Source organism: Helianthus annuus, chromosome 11 (assembly GCF_002127325.2).
Source record: "Helianthus annuus cultivar XRQ/B chromosome 11, HanXRQr2.0-SUNRISE, whole genome shotgun sequence".
NCBI classification, from domain to species: Eukaryota; Viridiplantae; Streptophyta; class Magnoliopsida; order Asterales; family Asteraceae; genus Helianthus; species Helianthus annuus.
In genome coordinates, this window is record NC_035443.2 from 73,483,789 (window position 1) to 73,509,432 (window position 25,644).

The following is a 25,644-nucleotide window of genomic DNA, read 5'->3' on the forward strand; positions in this document are numbered from 1 at the left end:
CAATAACACTTGAATCATAATTTCGTAAAAGTCAGTGATGTTCATACCACCATTGTATGTACATTGTACATTTGTACATCAGTCTTTTTCACTTGAATCAGATTTCGTAAAGCACTATACGGCATCAAATAGCAAAGGTTCAAACTTTTCAAAATAAAATAATACCTAGAACTTTAAACTCTTGAAAAATGAACAGAATCATCCTGTTAATTTATCGACGATGAATTTGAATTTAGGGCAAGTATTAGTATAGAGGATATAGAGTTATTACCCGTTAACTTAATTCTTGAAACTGAAGAAACTAGAAGCGATCGACGAAAAATGCATTCTCACTTGCTCAATGGGACGAGCACCGCACCAACAGCTAGTAGATCCAAACTTGACAACTTGAACCAGTGTGATAATAATCAAACCAGAACCATAAAACTAAAGATAATAATCATAGAAGTCAGGTTACAAATTACTAAAGTTGCAAACCGTTAAGTAAACTGAAAATTACAAAAGATCTAGTTCGGTTCCTTGCATTTACAAAAGATCTAATTCAATAACATACAAAACGTCTTGACGAATTGCGCTTCTTCATGGATGCTTCCTTTAAAGTCCCTATGTTATAACGGGTCAAATTTATCGTAAATATATATAATAAATTGTTTTAAAATAGTCTAAATTAATTACCTAAAAGTTGCCAAAAGTTGGAATCAATGCTTCAAGTCTTCAACAAGATCTTCATCCATTTCGTTCTCGTTTTCATCTAAACACGTAAAAAAATTAAAGTTCAATTATTAAATAATTTATAATTATACAAATTAAGTTGCAAAGAGAATGAACTTTAATACCTTTTAAATCAAATAACCAATCACGTGTGCATAGCAATGCTTCAACATTTGATGATAGCAATGAAGTTCGATACTTACTTAACACCCGACCTCCGATACTGAAAGATGATTCGGAAGCAACAGTAGTAATTGGGATGCTCAATATATCGCGAGCCATTATAGCCAGTTTTGGATACCTTACTTGATTTTCCTTCCAATATTGTAAAACATCAAGTTCTACTTTTCTATCAACGTTTTGTTCCTCCAAATACAATGTCAACTGTGACTTTTCATTATCAGCAACTTTGAATTGGCTTTGAAATGTATCGAACCCATCCATCTCATCGAGCGTATTGCCACCAACATTTGAACTCTCGGGTATTAAAGAATCATGCATTGTCTTCGATGGAATATTATACTCCGTATCATATAGCTTATGCATACCATCCACAATACACTTCAATTTCATTTCACGCTCTTCAAATGTCATGTTAAGCTTTGAAAAACAATATTCAACAAGCTTAACCTTGTACCGAGGATCTAGAATAACCGCAAAAGACAAAATCATGGAATAATTTTTCCAACATTTATCAAACTTTTCTTTCATGTCTTTCGCCATGTCACTAATAACTTGATCCGCATTGCACATCTCCTCTTCAATATACAACTGAATTCTCCACACGTGATGAAAATATAAGTTCGAGGTAGGATAGGAGCTTCCAGAAAACAAAGTAGTGATTTCATAAAAAGGTTTCAAAAGTCGTGTGATTATTTCCACCCTTGCCCATTCCTCTTCTGACGGAGAAGTTTTAAAAACTGAATCAACTAAGGCTAACCGAGTATAAGCCCGTCGATAAGCTAATGCACAATCAAGCATAAGATATGTAGAGTTCCATCTCGTTACAATATCTTGACGAACATGCTTCCCACATTGTAGTGAAAGCATTTGTATGCATTCCGCAAACTTATACTTCCTAGCAGCACTTGCTCTCACATATTTCACCGACTCTCGAACCTTTTCAATGGCCCCTTCAATTGCTTTCAATCCGGCTTGAACGATAAGATTTAGCACGTGCGCTGAACAACGCACATGAGTAAATTCTCCATCACACACTAATGCGTTATTCAAACGCAAATGACCTTTCAAACGATCTACTAATATATCATTGTATTTTGCATTGTCTAGTGTGATGGTAAAAACTTTTTTCTCGATGCCCCAATCTGCTAAAAAATTGATCAAGTGCTCTGCTAAAATGGAACCACTGTGTGGAGGGGGTATAACTCTAAAGTTTAGCACTTTTTTCCTTAGATTCCAGTTCTCATCAACATAATGAGCTGTTAATGCCATAAATCCATCTGTCGTGATCGAACTCCATAAATCAGAAGTCAAGCATATCCTACCGGTTACCTTTTCTAACTTGTCTTTAATAATCATATTCTCTCGCTCGTATATTTTTAAGACATCCGCCTTTGCAGTATTTCTTGTTATGAATTTCACATCACCGTGTAGAAATTTGTGCAACTTTCTTGTTTCCTCATGTTCAACATAGCTGAAAGGGTAGTTATGTTTGATAATTGAAATCGCCAACATCTCCCTGTACATCGCTTGATCTAAAGGGGCGCGTCTTTGTTTTTTCGCCGGACCAGGCCCATCAATATCAAAACACTTAGGGATATGTCGTCTTAAGTTAGATGTTCCCGAGCTTGCATTCGTAACATACACTTGTCCGCAAGCACTGCATTTTGCTTTTTTGTCCCCATTGGGTGCAACCGGTAATGGGTCAAAATAGTCCCAAACATAAGAACGATGTTTACCCGAACTATATGAATTGCCTTCATCCTCATGTTCCCCTTCTACACTATGTTGTCCAAATTCCGAGTTGTTTGACATACCTTTCAAAATAATACTCAAATTTAGTTATTATAAATAACTCCTTGCCAATCAACAACATTTACACCCATCCACTTTCAAAACAATTTCCAACTACATCAAGCTAAAATCATGACTAATAACTTATCTAAACCATAAAATAGTTTTGGCTAATAACTCAAACTGACCCATATGATTGTTTTTACGAAAATCAGGTCCAATAATCGAACCTCAGATGTCGAAACAAATTGCACAGAGAGCATACAACATATTAAGAGCACAAATAATCAAAATTCCACTACAAATCATACACATCCAATCATAAAATCTCCAAATTTCCAAAACCCATAACTTTTTTTCATTAATCATAATCTAAACTAACCAGATCAGACACATATTTCACCAAAAAATCGTATAAATCGGACTGTCAAAGTGCTTATAAACTCAACGATTACCTGCAATTTTCGCCAGTTGATGAAGAAAGAACTGCAAGAGCTTGATGAGGAGCAAACGATTGTCGAATTCGCTCGAATTCAAGCGGTTAAAGAATGCGAATCGATTGAATTGGATAGAGAAGAAGAGGCTAAAAGCTTTTTCAGTTGTATGATGTGAATTTGGTGAAGCAAGAAGGGTCTCCGATGAACTCAATCTTCGTCGATGATGTTCTTCAAGGAATCAGTGTTGCTGCTGAGTGTTAACCCGTGGTTTGTCTTGTGTTCTAAAACCCTAACCCGTATGACCCGTTGTTCTAATTTACTCCACCCTAAATGACCCGTACTTATGACTTTTATGTTTTTAAAAGACCCGCTTTGACCCTCTTATATTAATTCCTTTACCCAAAACAACCCATTGTCTAATTTTTTTAACCCAAACTGACCCATATGATTGTTTTTGGGTCAGGATTGCCCCCTCTACTATTGACACAGCAACATCATCTTCATCGAAAAGAATAAATATCATACCGGAACTCGTCGGATAATGACGAAGACCGCTGGTCCGAGGCTCCGACCGCCGGTCCGTGGCTCCGACCGCCGGTCCGTGGCTCCGATCTCTCTCTCTCTTCTCGACCTCTTCTGTTTCTCGCCACCGTTCAAGACTCTCGACGGACCACCCGAATCGTCGCCGGAGATGAAACCGAGAGGGGGGGCTGCTGTTGACGATGGTTGTGGTTGTCGGAACGGACCGTCGGATAAATTAAATGATCGGCAGTCCGTGGTTTCTCCGGTGACTGAACAAAAGCAGGGGGGTATGAAGAAGCTCGCCTGAAAATACCTTCGCCGCCACCGCTCAAGATCCACGAGAAGAACTATACAACCCACGACCTCGAGCTAGGTGCAGTTGTTTTTGCGTTGAAGATTTGGCGACACTACCTTTATGGTACCAAGTGTATGGTCTTCACCGATCATAGGAGCCTACAACACATCTTCAGCCAAAAAGAACTTAATATGCGTCAACGCCGATGGGTGGAACTTCTCAACGATTACGACTGTGAGATTCGTTTTCATCCTGGCAAAGCAAATGTCGTTGCCGACGCTTTAAGCCGACGAACCTCGAATCTCTCATTCGCGAAGCCCAACATGCTTGCTTTATCGAGCGTACTTTGAAGAATGAAAGGATTCTCAACAATGGAGCCCAGCTAGTGAATAAGTCGAATGGGATATTCCATTATCTGGACCGAATTTGGATCCCTAAACAGAGCGATCTACAACAGATTCTGATGGACGAAGCCCACAAATCTCGATATTCTATTCATCCCGGTGCCGACAAGATGTACCAGGACCTTCGCTACAAGTACCGGTGGCCGGGTATGAAGAAAGATATCGCTCTATATGTTTCGAAGTGCCTGACTTGCTCGAAAGTCAAGGCCGAGCACCAAAGACCTTCTGGCTTGCTCGTCCAACCCGAGATCCCCATGTGGAAGTAGGAGAGTATGGCTATGGACTTCATAACGAAACTTCCGCGCACGCCATCAGGTCACGACAACATCTGGGTTGTCGTTGACCGCTTGACCAAATCTGCTCGTTTTCTACCAATCTGAGAAGACTACAAGGTAGAAAAATTAGCCCGAACCTACACCAACGAGATCATTAGTCGACATAGGATGCCTCGCGACATCATCTCTGACCGCGATGGTCGGTTTACCTTGCGTCTTTCGAAAACGTTTCAATCTGCTCTCGGTACTACGCTTAATCTAAGTACCGCATTCCATCCCCAAACCGACGGTCAGACTTAAAGAACGATTCGTACCCTTGAAGACATGCTCCGTTCGTGTGTCATAGATTTCGGTGGTAATTGGGACGCATACTTACCTTTAGTCGAATTCTCGTACAATAACAGTTATCATTCTAGCATTCAAATGGCACGGTTTGAGGCTTTATACGGAAGAAAATGTCGATCGCTGATGTGTGTAAAATGCAACATATAAATTACATCAAATAAGGCATAAAACTAACCCTTTTTAAGTACTAATGTTGGAAAAAGTGTGTTTTTGTCTTCCTTTTGTATTTTCAGGATTAAATGAGCTCAAATTAACAAAAGAAGCAAAAAGACAGCTAAATCTAACATAAATACAAGAAAAGGATCAAAAGTGGACTGCCCGACCCCTCGACAGCATCCTCCCAAGCAAAACAAGGAAACCAGAAGGCTGAACACGCCCCGTGCTCAGCGAGCAGGAGAAAAGACAAAACTGTAGAAGCTTCTATTGCTCACCACGGGGCTGTGCCCAGTGAACACGGGGGCGTGCCCAAAGTACTACAGGCGCATTAATTGTAATTGCGAATTACAATTAATGAGGAGAGATAGTGTCAGACGGGTACGGGGCCGTGCCCAGCGGACACGGGGCCGTGCCCAAGCCTCTGTTCAGCCTATAAATAGGAGTGCTTGGATTCATTGCAACTCATCCCTTGGCACACCACCTTTCTCACACTTCATCCACCACCCACCACCATCACAACACCATCATCCACCACCATCATCCATTGTCCATCATAGAGTGTGTGAGTCGTCTCGGGATCCAAGATTGATCGTAAGAGTTCTTGACAATCAAGGCCATGTTTGCCTAAGTCTCTTATATCACTTGGTGAAGACAAGTGTTTAGTATAATACTTTTTATTTTTAATCTTTTGCACTTCTTAATTGGTTTTGTATTAATGACTTTAATAACTAGTTGCTTATGTTGAAGGTGATTCTTCCTTATCGTTTGTCCGTGGTGTCTTGGCATTATTTTACTGTCTATATAAAATAAAAGATTTTCACCATTCATATCTCCACGGTCTATATGGAGGTATGTTGGCTACCTGGTCGGGGGTTAAGGGAACGGTTTGGTAAGGGTCTTGCCCTTGTTCAGCGTTTAGAGGTCCTGCAAGGGACCTGGGTCAAATTTAGTAGGACCTCCTTCAATACCCAAAGGTATTGGATGGAGGGGGTCCAAACTCTTTGATCCCCTCATAAGTTAACTACTATTAATACTATAACCCGGCTATTTAGGATTGTATCCCTGCTGACTCAGACTTCTTGTTGTTGTATTGGTTCAAGATCTGGATTCTATCCAAGAGACCACCGATTTCAGGTTAAACATGAAACACCGTCTCAAACAGTTAACTGGTCAGACTAGGGTGATTCCTGTCCGATCGGGTCACTTGAGTCTTGACGAGGTTTCCATTATTTGGCACGTTATCACATCGTCTCGATCAAACTGCAAAACTATCAAACAACCAATTGTCAAAGACGATCAGACCATCGGAACGGATTGCCGTCCAATCGGATTGCCATCCGATCGGATTGCCATCCGATCGAACGACCATCCGACCATGTGACGTTTGGAACTTCAACACTTAAACAATTTTCAACATGTTCAATACATGATCAGTGAACAACAGATTGATAGAATCTTTGCACTTTTGCACAATCTGTGAGTATACTCGATCCCTTTTTGCTTTATGCACTTTTGGGTGTTACATACGTTATCTATATTCAAATCACAAACGACACACAACGTAAACACTATTTATGCGCTAACCGCTATTGCATGTTATACGTGACTCGATGAATGCCTCTTTGTTATGTTTACACATTGATTGCTGTCTACCTGCCTTAGCAACGATAGTACTATAGTTTGGACTCAGCACCTGTCGTGGACAGGGGTTGTTAAGGATATTACTTCACATGTTCGCAGTGGTGAACATGTGTTGCGCACTCGTTACTCGCAGTCAAATCGCAGTCATTGGTATTGATAGAATCTTTGTCGATAACTTACATGCTTCACATTATATGTTTTACATGCTGGTTATGCGTAAACGATTTCGAACTCTATTATGCTATATCAAACTTGTATGCTCACCTTTACACTATGTGTATTGGCCCGTATTTTAACATATGTGACAGGTGCTTAGGATGTTTTGCTGCTATGTGGGAATCAAGATTAGGATGGAGTCTTAGAAACAAACAATTTAATTTTATTTGAAATCTGAGTCGTCGAACATGTTTTGTTTGGAGAATATCGCTTTCTGTAATAGTTAGATTTTTTAAATTTGTTATGGTATGGGACATAATGTTAACTATTTGGTAATTTAGTTGTTATGGAATTTCTCTTGACAATCTATTCGCTCAGTGCCATGCCCCGAGGTTTCCGCCTTCGGTTGGGTTGAGACAGATTGATATCAGAGCCATAACTATAGGGAATTAGGCAAGACTCGATCTAGTCCGGGTCGATGTCTTAGTAACGACCTAGTCTATAGTCTAAGTACCAACAGACCGACTTGTGCATACCCTTAGGGGTATTGTACGAGCTTACTTGCTATATCTCGCTATTCTTGCTTACGCGACACTACACTGCACTCTACTTTTCGAAAATGAACGAGTGATTAGGTCGAGATTAGGTGCGAAAACCGCAAACTCTCGACTAAATCGCTTGTTCAACCCGCATTTTTATCTATAAACACGAGAATTTGCGTTGAATCAGGAGTGAAATCCGTACTTTAACGCAGGTTTTCTACTCTATTTTATCAAATAGGAACAAAGTTGTTGAGTCAGGGGTGAAACCCGAACCTTGACGACTTGTTCCGATCTCTATTTTGGTTTTACAAAACTCTCACCAAAGTCTCGACAGACTCCAACGACTTGAAGTCACACTATAACTGGAGGGATGCATGCCGTTCACCCGAATCAAGGCGAGAGCATAGTCCCGAAAGCCAAAGTGTGTATCAAAGGTCCTTGTGAATAGTCGGATCATCCTTACAACTGATTAAAAAAATATTACTATAATTCATTATTGTAATATTTCCTTCATTACAAGTGTACAAACTCATAACAAAACCAGCAACACTGTTCCAAAAGTTCTACTGTTCACTACAAGTAATAAGGTTTTGCTTCTTTGATGATGAACAAGTAGATGACAACGACGATGATGCGGGTCATAGACCAAGTGGTTGACTCACCATGATGATCATGGTTGTCTTGTTTTGATTGTCAGGGGTATCTGATCATGAATCCTAATCACCTTACATTTACCCTCGGCCTGCTAAATCTTTCATGGTCTAAATAACTGTCAGTGGCCGCACCTGCACCTGCACCTGAACCTGATCCAGATGAATCTCGACCCCTGCTCGACTTTCGAGGCTGTCTATCACTGAAACGTTCTTGTCTATGGTTTCTAGAACCATTAAAACCGCTTTCGTATGACTCATTTCTAAAACTCTTTGCAGGGTGTTTTCTATCAGACGTTTTCTTTCCTCCTCTTGGTTTACCTCTGCTGAAATGATCATCTTCGTCAGAAAAGTCATGTTTGACTTTATGGTAATCATTTGACCTTGTATTCACCCGCCCCTTGCGTTTATGTCGGAAATCATCATCACTCAAGTCTTCATCACCAGAATAGAGATCAGAATCTTCATCTGAACCGAATTTTGCGCTCATTCTGCCCCTACTTTTGTGTCTAAAATCAGCTACATGACTAGATTTCCAGTTTGGATGAACAGGTAGATCATCATCTGAATTGAAATCCACACCATCATCTTCAGAAACGGCAGATTTTTTTGGAGATTTTGATACCCTCTTGTTTTTTTGCGAAGGAACTTGTTTACGTGTGTTATAATTCTCATCTTCAGACTCGGAATCAACATCAATATCAGAGAAGTTAACTGAAGAACTGCTCGGTTTTGTATCCAACTCATAACTATTGACATCATCGTCTTCCTCATCATCAAAATCATCAAACCCGGCTCCCGGTTTAGCAACAAAACTTGGATATTCTGATTCTTGAGGCCTTACGGGTCTCCTGTTAAAACTATTGTTGTCTGGTGGTCGGTTTGCGTAATCTTGATCTAGTTTTCTTGAATCTGCATACTCAAAAGCAGCAACTTCAGCACCATCAGATTCATTTTCATCAAAATCGAAGTTCCATGCATCAGAAACTTCTTTTCTGCTCGGACCATGGTCAAGTCTTGACCTTTGACCATGTTGCTTGTCTTGCATTTGATTTTCGGTAAATTCATCTGGTGGCCGCTTGCATTCGCAGTGGAAACATGCCATGTTTCTTCTGTAATTCAAGAATTGACACCTGAAAAACAAAAGAAATGACGATGTAAGTAATCGTGCATATGAACAATAATGATTAGTTTGAAAACAGCTTCCACATACTCGGGGCATTCCCATTCGCCTGGAAGCAGTTGTCTCTTTGGACGCTTAGCATCACATTGTAAACACACTGTGTTCTTTGCAAAATTCATGAAGTCGCACCTGAAACAAAACCTCAGTTTCTTTAGAAAAAAAATAGAGACATAATACTTTCTAGATAAAAACAAGAAGACATGAGTTAACAATTACAGGTGGCAGTTTAAACTATTTTCCCAACGTGTATTTTTAATGCAAAAATCCTCACAAATCATTTTATTACGAGTGAATTGCAAGTTTTGTCCTTTACCTTTACACCATTTTTCAGGCGGTGTCCTTTGCCTTTTAAATTGATGAGTTTTGTAATTAATGTTTAAAAATTATGCACGTTATGTCCTTGGGTCCTAACCCAGTTAGATTTTTCTGTTAAATCAGACTAGACAAGGGTAACTTAGTCTTTTTACTTGTATGTTTAAAATTATTTAAATAAAAAAACAAAGGTAAACTTATTCTAATATTTATATTACATATATATATTTCACCCCTCATCCTCTCTCTCTACCCCTCTCTCTCACTCTACACTACAACACCAGGTCCACCACCAGCCACCACCGCCCCCACTAACCATCACGGGTTTGCATTATTGTCATGAAAAAGACGACGACTCACACACCAAAACCCCCAATCCTTCATCCGCATCCAGAACCCTATTTCCCCGGTCTTTTCACAAACAGGTCTTGAAGGAAACATATTTGGGGGGGTTTTAGATCCACAGGCGACGATGGTCGTAGTCGTGAAGACCGTTTATGCGTGTCATCGAGGAGGGGAGCAACGTTTGATTTTGCAAGTATGTTAAAGATTTGGAGGTTTTAGATCCACAAGAGGAAGGGTTTTGCAAGTATCTTAAAGATCATGCTGATTTCTAATTATTATGAGAAAGATAAAACTTTTGTGTATCTAGAGGAAGGGTTGGGTGGCTGTGTTTAAGGTGGGTTCTTGATGGATAAATATTTTTTTTTATGAATTTGATGCTTAGAACTTTACTGGAAATAATGCAACGGTTGGTGTTGCAGCAGGTAGAAGAATTAAAACATGAATTCTGGCTTCTTGAAGGGAAAATTTCAAAAATGCCATAAGAGCATTTAAGATTGGTGTCTCAAGAGTTGGTTAGCTTTTATATTTTTTGTGCAGTGTATGCATACTAGTATGATTTTCTTGAGCTCTTTTACATTCTGTAACTTGAATTGTTGCTTATTATTTTTTTAGTTCGATTTTGTTTGTAGCTTGGTTGGTAAAGTTTTAATTTTGGGGATTTTTTAACTTTGTAAATTGGGTTATGGGGGTGAAAGAAGAAGTTGAATTATAGTTGGCGGCAGATGGGTTACGGCTGGGGGAGAGAGAGATGGTTGGGTTGGGTTGGAGGTGGTGGCAGCAGGTGGTGGTAAGTGGTGGCGGTGGGGTGGATGGTGGTGGATAGTGATAGAGAGAACTTTTTATTTACATATAACTTATTTATTTATTTAAAAGTCTTTTGCTTTTAAAGTTTTTTTAAATGTTTTGGTATTTAAGTTTACATATTTAGTCCTTAAAATGTGAAATGACAAAAATGTCTTCACATGCAAGTCACATGACCAGAATTAACAAAAAAATCTAACTAGGTTAGGGCTAAAGGACATAACGTGTAGGGTTTGAAACATTAAGTACAAAACTCATTAATTTTAAAAACAAAGGACATCGCTTGAAAAAGGTATAAAGTAAAGGACAAAACTTGCAATTCACTCTTTTATTATATATATGGTAGGGTTCGTGAGAGAACTAGCTTTAAGGAGAAGACTTGAAAACTAGTGTGAACACAAACAAAATAAATCCAAAACAAAAATAAATAAATAAATAAATAAATACATAAAACACAAACAATGAACCCCCCACCCCCACCACCCAAAAAACCTAAACCCCCCACCCCCACCACCCAAAAACCTAAACCCCCCACCCCCCGAAAAATAAAACTTTGTAAATCGTATCTGACATGCTAATTCTTGTAACTTTTTTTTTAATCTAGGAATTATAATTTTCATGTTGACCTGTATAAAAAAATATTGTTTTGACCCAAACCCATTTGACATGTTGATAGTCTTATTCTCCACCAAGCTCACAGATATAATATAGTATGTACTTAACTTACTTTGGACAAAGCCAGTCACCCTTTTTCATCTCAACATCATCACGACCAACCCGTCTCTTAGGAGGAGGTGGCGTTTGTTTGACCTTGGGAGGTGGTCTTTTGATGATTGGTGGGGCCAGGTTTGGGTCTATTGGAATTCCACTCAATTTCACCACTTCATGAAGTAATTTACGCACCGCACCCTTTACTGCCTTTTTCTTCAATAGTGAGTCATTGACAACTGACCCGTTAACCGGATCAAAGCCATATGCCATCAGAACACGCATAATGTCAATGGTTCTTGCCTCATCTTCTTTATTTGTGATCAGATAAGCCCGTTCACAAGAATTCCTTAAACTGCATGAACTACAAACCTGGAATATGAGCAAAAAGTTTGTATTATAAGCCAGCTTTTATAGTCCTCAGTTTACTAATCTTCCGTCCATTTATTAATTCCTAAGGAAACATTTGTAATTCCTAGAAATTGTCTTCTTAAAAAAAATTATGTATATATTCTTCTAGGCTAAAAGGAAAATGCATTACCAGCCATGTAAAATACACTAAAGAAACATTGTCACAGAAGTTATAAGTAACATGTAAGAGCCAATACGAATGCAGAACACCCATCTTTAAGTTCCTACACAGCAAGGCTTTTCCTTTTGATTTCAATTTAAAATAATAATCTTTTAAGAAAAAACGCACAATTGAGAAACAAAGCAATCTTGTGTAAGGCACGAAAAAAGCGCGAGAAAAACAGCTCAATAATAAAAGAAATATAAAAATATACTATAAACACATAAAATTATAAATTAATTACATGGTTAATGCCAGTGGTTTACCCCTTTTTGCTATTTTCATAGCTATTTATTAAAAATTACATCATTGGTACTAACTTTTACAAATTGTTTCACCATTGGTACCCCACAACCTGTAAGATTATTAAAGACTGACTGATTATTATTGAATGAGTAGGTTACAATATATAGGGATTACGAGTAACCCTAGAAACCTAACTGAGCCCGTGGACCCAGAGTCTAATACTCCCCCGCAGTCGTAGCGGATGGAACTAGAAGCCCAGACTGAAAACAAAAAACAATAATAAACCCTAAAAAAGTGTCTTCGATTTCGGTCAAAATTCCATAATCTTGCAATCTTCAATCCATAATCTTCGATACACAGTTTTGAATGATCTCGTAATCCAATAAGAGACAACCAATACGGCAGTGCAGCAGTGGCTGGTAGCGGCGCGGCGGCGGATCGCAATCCTACAGGCGGCGCGGCGAAGACCGTAGTCTAATGAGCGGCGGCGGCACGGCGGCAAGGGGCGGCTTGACGGAGATGCGAAATCAACAGGATGAGCCATAGCATCATCTATGTGGTAAGAGACTGTAAGAAGACCGGTGAATCTAGAACCGAAGAAGAAGTTTTATTTGAACACAAAACTAAAAAAAATGGAAACGGAAAACGATCAAAGACCGGACAGGGCGGCAGTGGCGGCACGCCGCCCTGTCTAGGGTTTTTCTCAAGTGGTGACGGCTAGGGTTTGTATATTTGTGTGTGGCGCGGCGGAAACGATATAGAGCCTAGGCTGGCTCTGATACCATGTAAGATTATTAAAGACTGACTGATTATTATTGAATGAATAGGTTACAATATATAGGGATTACGAGTAACCCTAGAAACCTAACTGAGCCCGTGGACCCATAGTCTAATACAACCATGTAATTAATTCTACAAAATGATTTTCCCCACAAGTACCAATGGTGTAATTTCCAATAAATAGGTATGAAAATGGCAAAACGGGTAAACCAGAGGTACTAACCATGTATTTAATTCTAGAATTAACAAACCATTTTTGCCGGGAGGATAACCCTACTGAAGTCGGTCATGGGAAGCCTAGCATTATACTACATGTCTCTATTCTGGGCACCTAAAAAAAGTCATTCAAACGTTGGAAGGGATTAGGAGGAAATTCCTTTTTTTTTTTTTTTTTTTTTTTTGGGGGGGGGGGGGGGGGGATGGGGGCTTAGTAATAAGATTAAGTGGATTGCTTGGGATAAAGTGGTCAGGCCGAAGAAACGAGGTGGGGTTGGAGTCGGAGCCATTGGGGACGCTAATATGGCACTACTCATTAAATGGTGGTGGCGATTTAAAACGGGTGTACCTAAACTTTGGTCTCGAGTGATTAGGTCGTTACATGATTGTAATAGACTTTATCACATAAGCCTGGTAAAGAAATCTCTTGTCGGGGTGTGAAAGCAAATCGGTCGGTTGAAGAGGACTTCAAAAAAGCTATCATAAAGGTGTTGGATAAATTTCAAGCAACAGTGGGTGATGGCAAGGATCTATTCTTTTGGGGAGACAAATGGCACCAAAGGGGTATTTTGAAAGAAGTATTCCCTCTCATGTGCTACATAGCAAAAAAAAAAAAAAAAAAAAAAAAACAAAGTATCGGACTGCGGTGCTGGCAAGTGGCAACGGTGCGGTTTTCTGGAGGTGGGAATGGAAACGGTCTCTGGAAACCTCGGAAGAATGGATAGAGTATGCTTAGTTGATGGAACACTTGGGGAGATGTAATATCACCACAGGTAAAGCAAAATGGGAATAGGTGAATGACAAAAGTGAAGAATTTTCAACAAAACTGGTAAGGCTGGAGCTACAAGATGCTAGATGGAGACGTGGTGATGGACAGCCTATAAAGTGGAATGGATGGGCACCATCGAAAGTGAATTACTTAGCATGAAAAGCAAACGAAGGTGCGATTCCGACACTGTCGGCACCGTCTAGGAGAGGAATTCAAGTGGCAGATTCTAGATGTCTGGTGCGCTCTTCTTTTCCAGAAACTGCAGAACACCTATTCTTGAAGTGTGATTTGGCTAAATTAGTGTGGACGCAAATTGGGTTGTGGACGAAAACACCTTCAACCATAAATGCAGATTCGATCAGAGAAGCATTGAACCCATAATTGTTAACGGCGGATAGCGACAAATAGCGATAAGGTACCTATATGCTACAGAGCGAACAACAATAAATAGCGAGCGGCTATTTATAAATAGCGATACACTAGAAAAAAAAATTTAAAATTTTTGTATGTATATTATATCAAAATACCCTGGTATATATGCTATTTTACATGTATATTTAACAAAAACCTATAATCCAGCAACTTGCTGGTGGATGGAATAAAAGGTTGGCTATGTTGTTTGATAAAAAAAAGATACCATTATACAAATATAATAGATATATTTTTATATTATCATTTTATCAGTTGAAATAATAATAATTTATATTTTTTTAGGAAAAAATAATTATTTACAACAAATAAAAATAGTAGAAGTCGAAAATAACTTCAAGATAGTTAATTGGATTACGCTTCCATTATCTTCATACAATTTACTTTGTTTATTAACCATATATATTGCGCCCAGCCCAACCCTCATTCAACTGCACTTTCTCAAGATGGTAGCCCGGTCAGTGTATCTTTGAGGGACCTAGGCCCGTCCGAGCGTCTAGATGTGCGCCTCTTGTGCCTTTGACTACACAGCTGCCTATAGCTCTCCTCTATACCACTACTAGTAAAAAACAAAAGTTTATATTGTTTTATATTATGCAGATTTTGGAAACTATATTTAGATAAACGTAGCATACAGATCCTTGACATTACATAAAACCTACAGAAGAGTTGAGCATAAATTTTGTGTTAATAAAAAACATTGAGAATGCGTATGTAATGCATTGCTATTTTCTCAATCGTCAATCCTAACCTTTGGCTAATGAACTTCAACTACCTACTGTAGTTCAAGTACTTTAAACATGTGTACATGTAAAAACTACACTGAGTAGCTATGTCATGTGATTATTTCCTAATAATGAAGTTCAGGTTTGGGAATCAAAATTTCTTGCGTTCTCATTAACGGTAATTATATTATCAGACAAACTAAATAAAATCATGTATAATACAAATTTTATTGTACATGAATGTGCAAGTAATAAAGCATAAGGTACAACTAACAAGGAAGAATGCAATTAATAACCATAATTGATATGCAATAAAAAGCAGATGTTACACATATACTATGGATTAATACTTAAAATTACTGAGTTTCTACAGCCTCAAAATTCAAAAATCATGTTTCATATTATATCATCATCATCATCATCATACTCAGTAAATCCCACCAATAGCAAAGCTAAGGTAGGGTCTGAGGAGGGTAAGATGTCGACAACCTTACCTCTACCCCATAGGAATAGAGAGGCTGCTTCCAGTGAGACCCCCGGCTCGATAGTAGTTTTGCATCATGCCTTGGACATAAGGTACATAACACTCGACAATTAAGACAAATGGCGATTAGCGCATGCCCCCCCTTGTCTTTCGGCTATCAACGCCACCACGTGATGCATGATTAACCCATCCCCCTCTTTTAACGTTATTTTCACGAAATTAGTAAAATAACGTTAGAATTAGCACACTTTCACTCCTCCCCTCCCCGAGCGCCCACACATATATACATTATATGTTTCATGTTATATGCTTTGTGTATATCCCTAGTTTTAGTGCCTAACCTGCCAATCTTACAAAGATGCATTTCCAGCAAAATGAAACGGAAACATATCAGGCATGGGTATGTTATCGACCTCATGAAACAATGGTAAAACTTACATCTCCTTCATCAAGACGAACGTGCTTCCTCAACAACTTTGAAGAGAACACAACCTTCTTGTCTGGACTAGGGCATCCATACCCAATTAAAAGTTGTATATCCTGTCTCGATAGTGACCTGAAACACAATTTATATTCTAATATCACAAAAAAGTAAATAATGAATGTAACAATGCAGAGTAGCAGAACATATAATTTGTTAGCCGCCTTAGACTCAAACTCAACACCTAAGTTCATAATCTCAGGCAATAAACTCAAAGCATCTCACACTCATAAACTCAAGCTCGGCGGTGTTTGAATGTATGTTTTGAAATTGATTATCAAGCCACAAAAATCATTTTTTTAGTGTTTGGACGACCTACTTCTAACCATAACTATCCCATTAGGCCGTTACTTAACAGTCAAATGATCAGATTCCTACAACCCACAACAAGATTCGTCATTTAAATGTGGACCAAAACCCCTTATAGTTCCTTACTTAACAGTTATGTTATCTTTGGTTTCCTTAGATAATATGATAATCTGCCAAACATGTTTGTTCTATTCGAAACACTGTCTCCCGCATCATGTTTTGTTACAACTGATTTTTTTGTCATTCAATAATTCAACATCTCAAATCTCTTTCAAAACATACATCCAAACACCCAAATCCATGCCAAAATGAAAACTCCAACTCCTTTCAAATAATGGAATCAATCACTTTTCATACAAGCTAGGTCGGCACTAAAGTTTAAAAGACCAGCATAATGCGCTAGGCACCGAGGAAACGCCATCAAGGCAATGAAGGTGTGTCTCAAGCAGTTCTGGGTCAAACTTAGGGCCTGTAGGAGGTTTATATGTAAAAACAACCTAAGATATTAAAAAACTATACAAGGTCTCCTTGATAAATACGTTTATATGTAAAACAGACGAGAGATATGTGGTTTCTGTTTGTAAATGACACGCCTCGGTTTTGGGACCAAAACGCCTAGACGCGCGGCGCGCCTAATAAACCAAGGACAGCATACAACAACACATCTAACAGGTTTCATTCATATAACCAAAAGCACTTCACAAAGCATATAACCATCATGAAACAAGCTCTAACTAACCTCAATATATCAAACCTATCTTTCCCAAAACTTATACCAGCCGTCTGCACCGTCTTCCAATCCCTAGTAAAATCAAAACCCTCCTCTTCCATAGCCTCGGCGAACCCCGAATCCGCAATCAACTTACCCTCATCTCTCCTCCTACAATCAAAATAGTTCTGCTGAACCAACCTCTCCATCAATTCAATCCACTCAGGCCAAGGATGCACCAACTCAACTTCTTTACCCAACAACCCCTTCTCCTTAACCGCAACCTCAACCTCAACATCATCCTCTTTTAACTGTTTCTCGCCACCCTGTTCAAGTGTGGGTTGTTTTTCTTTCTTGGAATCGCGCCAAGCACGAATTCGTTGAAGGGTTTCGTCCTTCTGGGTGCGTTCTTTCTCAATTGCATCGATTTGGTCGAACACAAAGCTCATGCGAGCTGAAAGAGAAGTGGGTTTTGGGTTTGTTTCCGGTGAATTGGGGGCGGTGGAAGAAAAGGGGTTTATGATCAGTTGGTTGGTGAAAATGGGTTTGTGGAGATAAAGGTTTCTGGGAAAGAAGCGGTGAGAACGGAGGATGTGAGATAAAGCCATTTTGGGAGGTGGGTCGGCATAAAAATGGAAACTTTAAACCTCCATTGTTGAATCTTGATGATGATGCTTAAACCCTGAGATGGATATGGGAATAGGGAAAAGGTTTTTGTTTTGTAAATGGGCTTTGGTTTGTGTGGCCCATTTGTAAGCCCAAAAAGAAGAAAAAAACGAAATATGATTTTGTGTAACTCATGTTGGGCTGTTGGATTTGATAACGTTGAATAGAAACTAGCCAAATAGCTCATGGTTTAGAGTAGGAGCGTAAAAAAGGTTAGAGACTTACGTTGAATAGAAAAAAGTCAAATAGCTCATGGTTTAAAGTAGGTGTGTAAACAAGCTCAGAGGTTCGAGAGTTATTTGGTATCAGCTCAGTTAAAAGCTTGAACGAGTCGAGCCTTAACGAGCCCAAGCGTGAACCTGAAATACAAAGCTCATTTAGGCTAGCCCGAACAAAATTTTAGTTTATTTATTATATATTGTAATGATAATGATTATTATAACTTAATCCTAAAAGGCCAAGTCGGTCTCCGCTTAGGTCCATATGATTTAAACTAATAACATTGATGAGCCGAGTTTTGGCTCGTTTAAGCAATATCAAAGCCGAGCTCGAGCCTAGTCGGGCTTAGCTCGGCTCGTTTATGCCCCTAGTTTAAAGCATGTTTGAGAAAAAAACTTGAAAAAAGTTATTTTGATATTGGTTTGGCTTCTAAATGAGTTGAGCTTGAGTCAAGGTTGGCTATAGCTCATTGGCTCGCTAAGTTGGTTCGGTTAAAAACAGAGCCGAGCACGAGCTCAACTTTTCAGCTTGTTTAAACTTTGAGTCGAGTTCGGGTTCGCACTGGCTCGGCTCATGAACAACCATGGTGGTTGCTCCTAAGCCAGGAAACAATGAAGAATTAAATAATATATGCATACTGACAAACAAAAGTACGTACTAAAATCTCATTCTTGGCATGTTTCTGGTAGGGTGATAGGGTTTCATATGCCTCTTTGGAAAGTCGTCACGATCAATCTTCACATGAAAACCACCTAAAGTCATTCATTGAAGAAAACAAATATGTGTGTGTTAATGCCATAAAGTGGTAAGACCCCATTTTTGTTACACCTCGACCGATGGCGGAAACATCGGGGCGGGACGAAATAGATTGCTCGAGACTTTATAACGTGCTAATGTGACAATATTTAAATAAACAAATTTCATTTCATACTAAAATGATTACATTTTCTTGAAATGGAAAGTACTATATTTGAAACTTAAACAAATACGACAATAGAATTACAAATAAGAATTTAAGTGCGTTTCTAAATCCATCCTAACTAGATTTCTTCAATCTTCAACATACGTTTCCTGTAACATGTATTAAAATAAAATCAACAAAAAAATTGGCGAGTATACAAATTTGATTACATAGCATATGTATAAAAGATTGTCTCAAATCCAACATGGCATTTTGTATACTAAGTTAGATCACATACTAGCATTTATAACTATAGCTCAACCCTCGTGTCCACTAGTATAAAGGTGAGCCTTGATGTGTTTTCCGTTGTCTCAATACGTACCCTGTCGTCACCGTTAAACTCAAAACTTAGAAACTTTACAAGGTTGTAAAAAGGAACAAAATCATTTCAGACGAATGGTTATCTGATCGGACTGTCGTCCGATCGAACGACCATCTGATCGAATGACATGTGCCTTACAACCTTCAACACTTGAACTATTTTGAATCAGAAACTTTGAACTTTGAAACTTACACTCGAAGGGTCATTCGACCGAACGGTCATCCGATCGGATGACCATCCGATCGAATGACTTGGTATCTTGCTACAATGAACACTTCAAAAGTTTAACATTTTGGAAACACATCTTTGGATCGAATGACCATTCAATCGAATGGCCATCCGTCTGGATGACCATCCGATCGGATGGCGGTCCGTTTGAATCTAATAAGTCATCCGATCGGATGACCATCCGTCCGGATGGCCATCCGATCAGAAGACTGATCCGACACTTTGCACGATTCTCGTTATTCTGCTCGATGCTTATCTGTTAAACTAAAATCAGGCTAGTTCAGAGCTCCCTTTGATCCAATCTATAGGTGCCGGTACTCAGCACCCACTGTGAGTATACTCGATCCCTTTTCGTTTTAAACTTTTGGGATGCAACATGTATTCTATGAAACTTGAAACTAATTGAATTTAACTCTATCCTCAGTAAATGTGAACCTTGTGTGACAACTGGCAAATAACTGGTAATTCCGTACAATCTAATCACCATTTATATTTCTAAATCTCATGCATTTAGCGTAATTTAATTACGTAACTGTTTCGTATACTGGATATCAGTGTTAGGACAAGAAAACAAAGCTAAAACATATGCTGGTTTTCGTCATATTTCGAAACCAGTCAAACAATGTCCTAAAAGTGTTGGTAAAAAGTGCTGCGTGCACTATTCACGGTTACACTATTCATGCCAGCAAAACCGTGAAAACAGAACGAAACACTGAAAAACGACACACGGATAACATAACTGAGTCCATTATAATAAGAAAACAATAATACGAAAGCATATCTTGCAAAGATACAAGACCTACCAGTATAACGCCCTAATTGCAAAAATGTCCGTTTCGGCCAAAAATATGACATTTTAACTCGTCCGAAACCATAATTTAGCATTTTCGGGACTTCGGAATTATGTCATGTTGGATCTGAGTTTCTTTTTTATTGTATTTTGTGTTTGAAGTTAAGATGAAGATGGATGAGTTGTGCAGCGGAATTAAAATGAAAACAAACTTTGCATACAATCAAATGAGAGTAATACTTTAATCAAACATCTTTTACACAATGAACCGAATGATTGAATTTAATTTCAACAACGATTACAAAGATAGATGTATGAATGCAAACTCCCCCTCAGCCCGAGCTCAGTAGTTTGTTCGTGCAAAGAAGATGAATGATGTAAAGAGCTAATAGAACAGTACAAAGTACTGAACTATTTATAGGCACTTGCAAACTACTGAGCATCTTTGCTGACGTCACCATGAAAGTGACATCTAACCTCCTAACAAACTCTAACCTCTGATCTATACAGACACTGCTTGTGTTAACTACTGCTAATACATTCTATTACAAAACAGACTTTAGAACAGCTGCTGCAACCTTCTACTGCTGTGAACCCAGCAGCACTTGTCCGGATCAGCAGTGCTTGACTCAAGGCAGTAGATTGAATTAGCAGGACTTTAGTCTTCCATCAGATCTTTAGTTGAGCAGCAGTTATGAGACAGCAGTTTGGTAAGATCAGCAGATAGGAGGTCATCAGTAGTTGTAATCACTTTCAAGGGGAGAGATTTGTGTATCAGCATCTGCTTATTCATAATCCACTGTTCTGATCCAGTTTTGGCTTTAATTATCTGTTCCTCTGATAGGGTTCAATCCCAACAATCTCCCCCTGGAACAGATAATGCCAAAACCCTTCATTATTTGTGGATATTTTATTGCCTCATTAACAGCTCCCTTATCTGACCTTTAAATTGTAATTCAAAGTCAAGGGCATCTGTATCTTCATCATCCCTGCTAAGTGGAAGATCAAGGAGATCCTGCAAATCTTCAAGACTCAGGCCAAGAGCTTGTTCCCTTGATATTTTCTCCACTTCTCCACCAGACCTGAGCAAAGTCAATACGCAGGTCTGTTTGTCAGTTGCCCACTTTTGTATTTTTGAGCCTGGTGGGTTTCTTGGGAGATGTTTATTTGCAGAAGTATTTGGTGAGGCTGGCCTGTTCATCACTGGCTGAGCAGTGGTAGCAGAGTTTTCCTGTTCAAGTTCTTCTTTTAACGTTCTTAACAAGCCTTCTTTTAGAACAACATTTCCAGCAAGAATTTCTTGAACAGTTTCAGCTCCAAACTGGCTTTGTGTCCTTCTTTTGTAGATGGCATTACCAGCTGGAACAGTGGATCTCCTGATTTGCAGCTTTGATGGTCCTTTTGAAACCGCTGCTTCAGGGTAGTCAGGTTTTTGAGGAATTTTTGGATCTTTCTTCCTTAATTCCTCCAACCTTTTGTAGGTTGACCTGACCAAATCTTCTTTCCATCTAGCAACTTGTCTTTTGGTGCCAAATTCAGCAACAACCAATTCTTCTTTCATTCTTTTTAGTTCCAACTGCTTTTCAGGTACATTCTTTTTGAACTTTGCCCAATCAGGAGGAGTGTGAGTGACTTTCCTTTTTATCATTACTTGAATTCTGGCTGCTTCAGCTTCAAGCTCTGGAACAGTCCACTATTTGTACATGTGTCTCTCTCCTTTGTATTTCTTGCAAAACATAATGCTTTCAATGTAGTCTTTCTTCAGAGTTTCAGCTGCTCTTTCTGAAATTTGTTGACTGACATTTTTAGCAAAACGTTCTAGGGAACTGACTTGTGTGAGCAGATATTGGTAGTATCTTGATACTTCTTTGTCAGATTTCCCTTGTGTGTTTCTTTTCGAGATATCCTCTGCTTGCTTGGCCTTTATCTTCAAATATTCTTCAATGTTTTTGGGCCAGGGATATCCTTTGATTGAAGGCAAACTCCTTTTGGCAGGGTCATCCTCAGTATAGAAGGATTTTATCTCTTCTCTGACAGCTTCTAGTTCAAGAGGGAATTGAACACCTGCAGGAGGTAAGGGTTTGAGCATTGGAACAGAAGAAAGTGGAACTGGTTTTGGTATATTGACAAGAGCTAAAGGTTTTAAAGATGTTTGGGATGGTGTAGTGACATCATCTTTAGAAATTAGCCTTCTCCTCTTTATTTGAGGAGGGACTGATGATGTTTTGGATGGAAAGGTGGTTGTAGTGGCAGTGGTTTGTGATAGACTAACAGTTGTTGAAACAACTGGTGTTCCAACCACTGTTGTCTTTACAGCAGAAGTTATAACAATTGTTGTCTTCTGCCTTTTGACAGGAGGTGATTGTGATTTTGGTGGTGATGGAGGTAAAGCATTGGATGTAGTGTGTGTTGAAGTGGTGTATGTTGAAGTGGGAACAGATGTTGAAACTACTGAAGTACCAACAGCAGCTGATACAACAGGAGTTACAACAGCTGTTTTAGGTGGTGGTTTTTTAGCAGACTTTGAACGTCTGACCGGAATGGATTTGGGTAGCCTTTCTTTTCTAGTAGGTTTCTTCTTTTCATCAATGAGATTTTCATCATCTCTTGACCCTGAAGTACCCTGATCCGGATAATCTACCCTGGCTTTCTTTTTGGCCTCTCTATCCCTTTTTACACATGCAAGTGCTTCTGCAAGTGCATTTGTAGTCACATCAATTTTCTTACTCCCATCTGGCAAAGGAATCTGTTTGGTCATATTGGAATTTTATGGTGCGAGGTAGAGACCATCTGTTATTCCTTTCCTTCTCCATTCCTGAATTTTCTCCCCCTTTTTGGCATTATCTTCGGGGAGTTGATCAATGAAGAATACTGGTGGAGTAGCAGTGCCAGTGGAGTGCAAAATCTGAGTTTTGAGAGCCTTTAGATCAGCTTGAGTGTCTCTAGACTCCATAGCATTTCTCAATTGTTGAACATGTTTTTCATTTTGCTGATCTGCTATTTGTGCTTGATGATGGAGAAAAGGTTGAAATAGATTCCAGAGCTCATTTGTAGCAGGTGCCTGTTGGAGAGCAGGTGCTTGAGGTGGAACAGCAGTGGATTGTACCTTTTGTACTTGTAACAACTGTTGTAGCATATCTTTGAGTTCTGCAACAGAGTTATCAAGTTTTTCAACATGAGCCGTCAATTTCTGGTACTTTAAACCATCACCTAATTTAATGGGATCATCTGATTTCCCACTAACAGTGGTTTTATCAGTGGTAGAAGTAGGGAGTTTACTCTAAACCTTAACCACTGATGCCCCTTTTTCTTGGTACTGGGGTCTTCTTCCTTCAACACTTGACAACCTTTTGATGTTGCCAGTAGGATAAATAAATCCACTGGTGGTTGGCAGAGGTGCTATAAAAGGAATTGCCTCCAAGGAAGTCTTATGGATGTAACCACTGTCCAACTGTAAACCTGTAGGTTCAACAGTTGTAGTGGCTGCTTCACTTGGATTACCACAAAGAGTTACTTGTAACTCAATGGGTGTAACCTCCTCAGGTTGTGTTGGTGGGTTAGCAAAGAATGATACAGCAGGCTCAGTCATTTGTTGAGGCATATTCTCATTGATAGGTGATTGAGAAGGACTGTGTAATGCCTGGTTCAAATCAATTGCATCCAACAGTAGTTGTGGTTTTGGTGGAATTGAGGATGTGATGGTGGGTTTAGAAAGCGGATTTGCTCCGGGCATTGAGCTGTGGATGATGGAGACGAGTGTATCCAGAGCATCATGATGTGGTGGCCCTTTGTGTACAACCTGTTCTTTTTGTGAAGAAGCATGAGGAGTTATGGTTATGGGTTGAGATATTTGTACCAACTGCTGTGAGGAGGTAGCAACAGTGGTTTCTTGTAACATTTGTGTTGTCACAGGCATTAACTCTGGTATCTCATCCTCCAGAGTTGCCCTTTTGATTGGGTTGGAGGGTTTTCTTTTTGTAAAGCTTTTTGGGTTTTGTAGGTGTGGGTTTCAAAACAGTTGGTCTGCTGCTTTGATCACCTAGAGCAGTAGGCTCAGCAGCAGATACCTGAGGAGCAGTGGTTGTTGCTAAATTCTGCTCAGGTACCCCTGCTTGTGTTTTGCAAGGTGCTAACATTCGTGAAAAAGTTTCAGATGTTAGGCAGTTTATTGCAGTTATTTCACCTTGGTTTATTAGAGCTAAATCATCCTTACTGAATTTCTTTTGAAAATAATAGCTTAAAAACCTTGGAAATAGTAAGAATGATTTGCTTTCAACATTATTAACCAAATCTTTAAAGATTTCCCGAGAATAATTATAATTTGCTTCTTGAAGAATTGCATATCCCAGATTTTGAATCTTTATAGGGATCTCATTAAAAGAAGTGGTTTTGTTTGAAACACATAGGAGGAGGGTATGAAATAGAAATCTTGGTGCAGGAGGAAAATAACCTTTTTCTAAGGTTAGTTTCTTCATCATTGTGGCTTCATACCCTCTTTCAATGAAATCAATGTGCAACTCGTTTTTAGTGAAGGAAGTTTTACCTGCCTGGTCATCGAGTTGAAAGACTTCGAAGATGCATTGTGGTGTAATGTGGACAGCTTTACCTTTTATGGAAGATTGGATTGCAGTTGCAATGTCTCCTTGTTTTTCAAGGGTTGCATTCTTCCAAAATTCCCTTTGGGTCGCCAAGTAGATGGGTGCGTCGGCGGTGAGCAAAGTTTTGTACTTTGATTTTGCCATGATGGTGATAATGGAATCGAAAACATCTGTGGTTCCTGGTTTTGTGAGAAGACCCGGGAGATTGTGAGATTTTTTGAATGGAATTTCAGTGGTAGTTGCCTTTTGAGAGGCTGTTTTCGATGATTTTGATGAGGGTTTTGCAGAGAGCTTCAATTTTGTCATTTTTGAAACGAAACGATCGAAGAAATTTGTGAGAAATGAGAAGAAAAACTGCTTTGAGAAGAGAATTTTTAAGAATTCAATTCGACAGTAAAACCCTATTTTGATGGTGAGTGGGGATGTTATAGGAAAGAGAATGAATGCTGACGTGGCAGCCGTTACAAAAGGTCTGACTGCTATGTACTGCCCACGTGACAACCACTGGTGAAAATGAAGGACAGTACTTTTGGTGAAAGCAACTGATGAAAGCAGTGGAAAGGGGGCAGTGGATGATTTTCACTATCAGTGGATAGCATATCAGTGGATAAGACACTGCTTTTGAACAACAGTGGTTATCAAGGAATGAGAGAACAGAGGTTGCCTTTCAGCAGTGGGCAGACT

At 39.2% G+C, this 25,644-nt stretch overlaps 2 protein-coding genes across 2 annotated transcripts; both read right to left on the bottom strand.

Moving 5' to 3' along the window:
- Positions 1-698: 698 nt before the first annotated feature.
- On the bottom strand, positions 699-2,706 carry LOC110888391 (zinc finger BED domain-containing protein RICESLEEPER 2-like). Its single transcript, XM_022135919.1, has 2 exons — positions 837-2,706; positions 699-751 (listed from the first exon to the last, which is right to left on the bottom strand). The coding sequence occupies exons 1-2, from the start codon at positions 2,704-2,706 to the stop codon at positions 699-701; spliced, it is 1,923 nt and encodes a 640-aa protein (XP_021991611.1).
- Positions 2,707-7,870: 5,164 nt separating this feature from the next.
- On the bottom strand, positions 7,871-17,859 carry LOC110890469 (zinc finger protein VAR3, chloroplastic). The gene is made up of 5 exons (XM_022138080.2): positions 17,207-17,859; positions 16,116-16,233; positions 11,477-11,829; positions 9,322-9,420; positions 7,871-9,241 (listed from the first exon to the last, which is right to left on the bottom strand). Exons 1-5 carry the CDS (start codon positions 17,782-17,784, stop codon positions 8,179-8,181), a joined length of 2,211 nt encoding a protein of 736 aa, XP_021993772.1. The 5' UTR covers positions 17,785-17,859; the 3' UTR covers positions 7,871-8,178.
- Between the last annotated feature and the right edge of the window lie 7,785 nt (positions 17,860-25,644).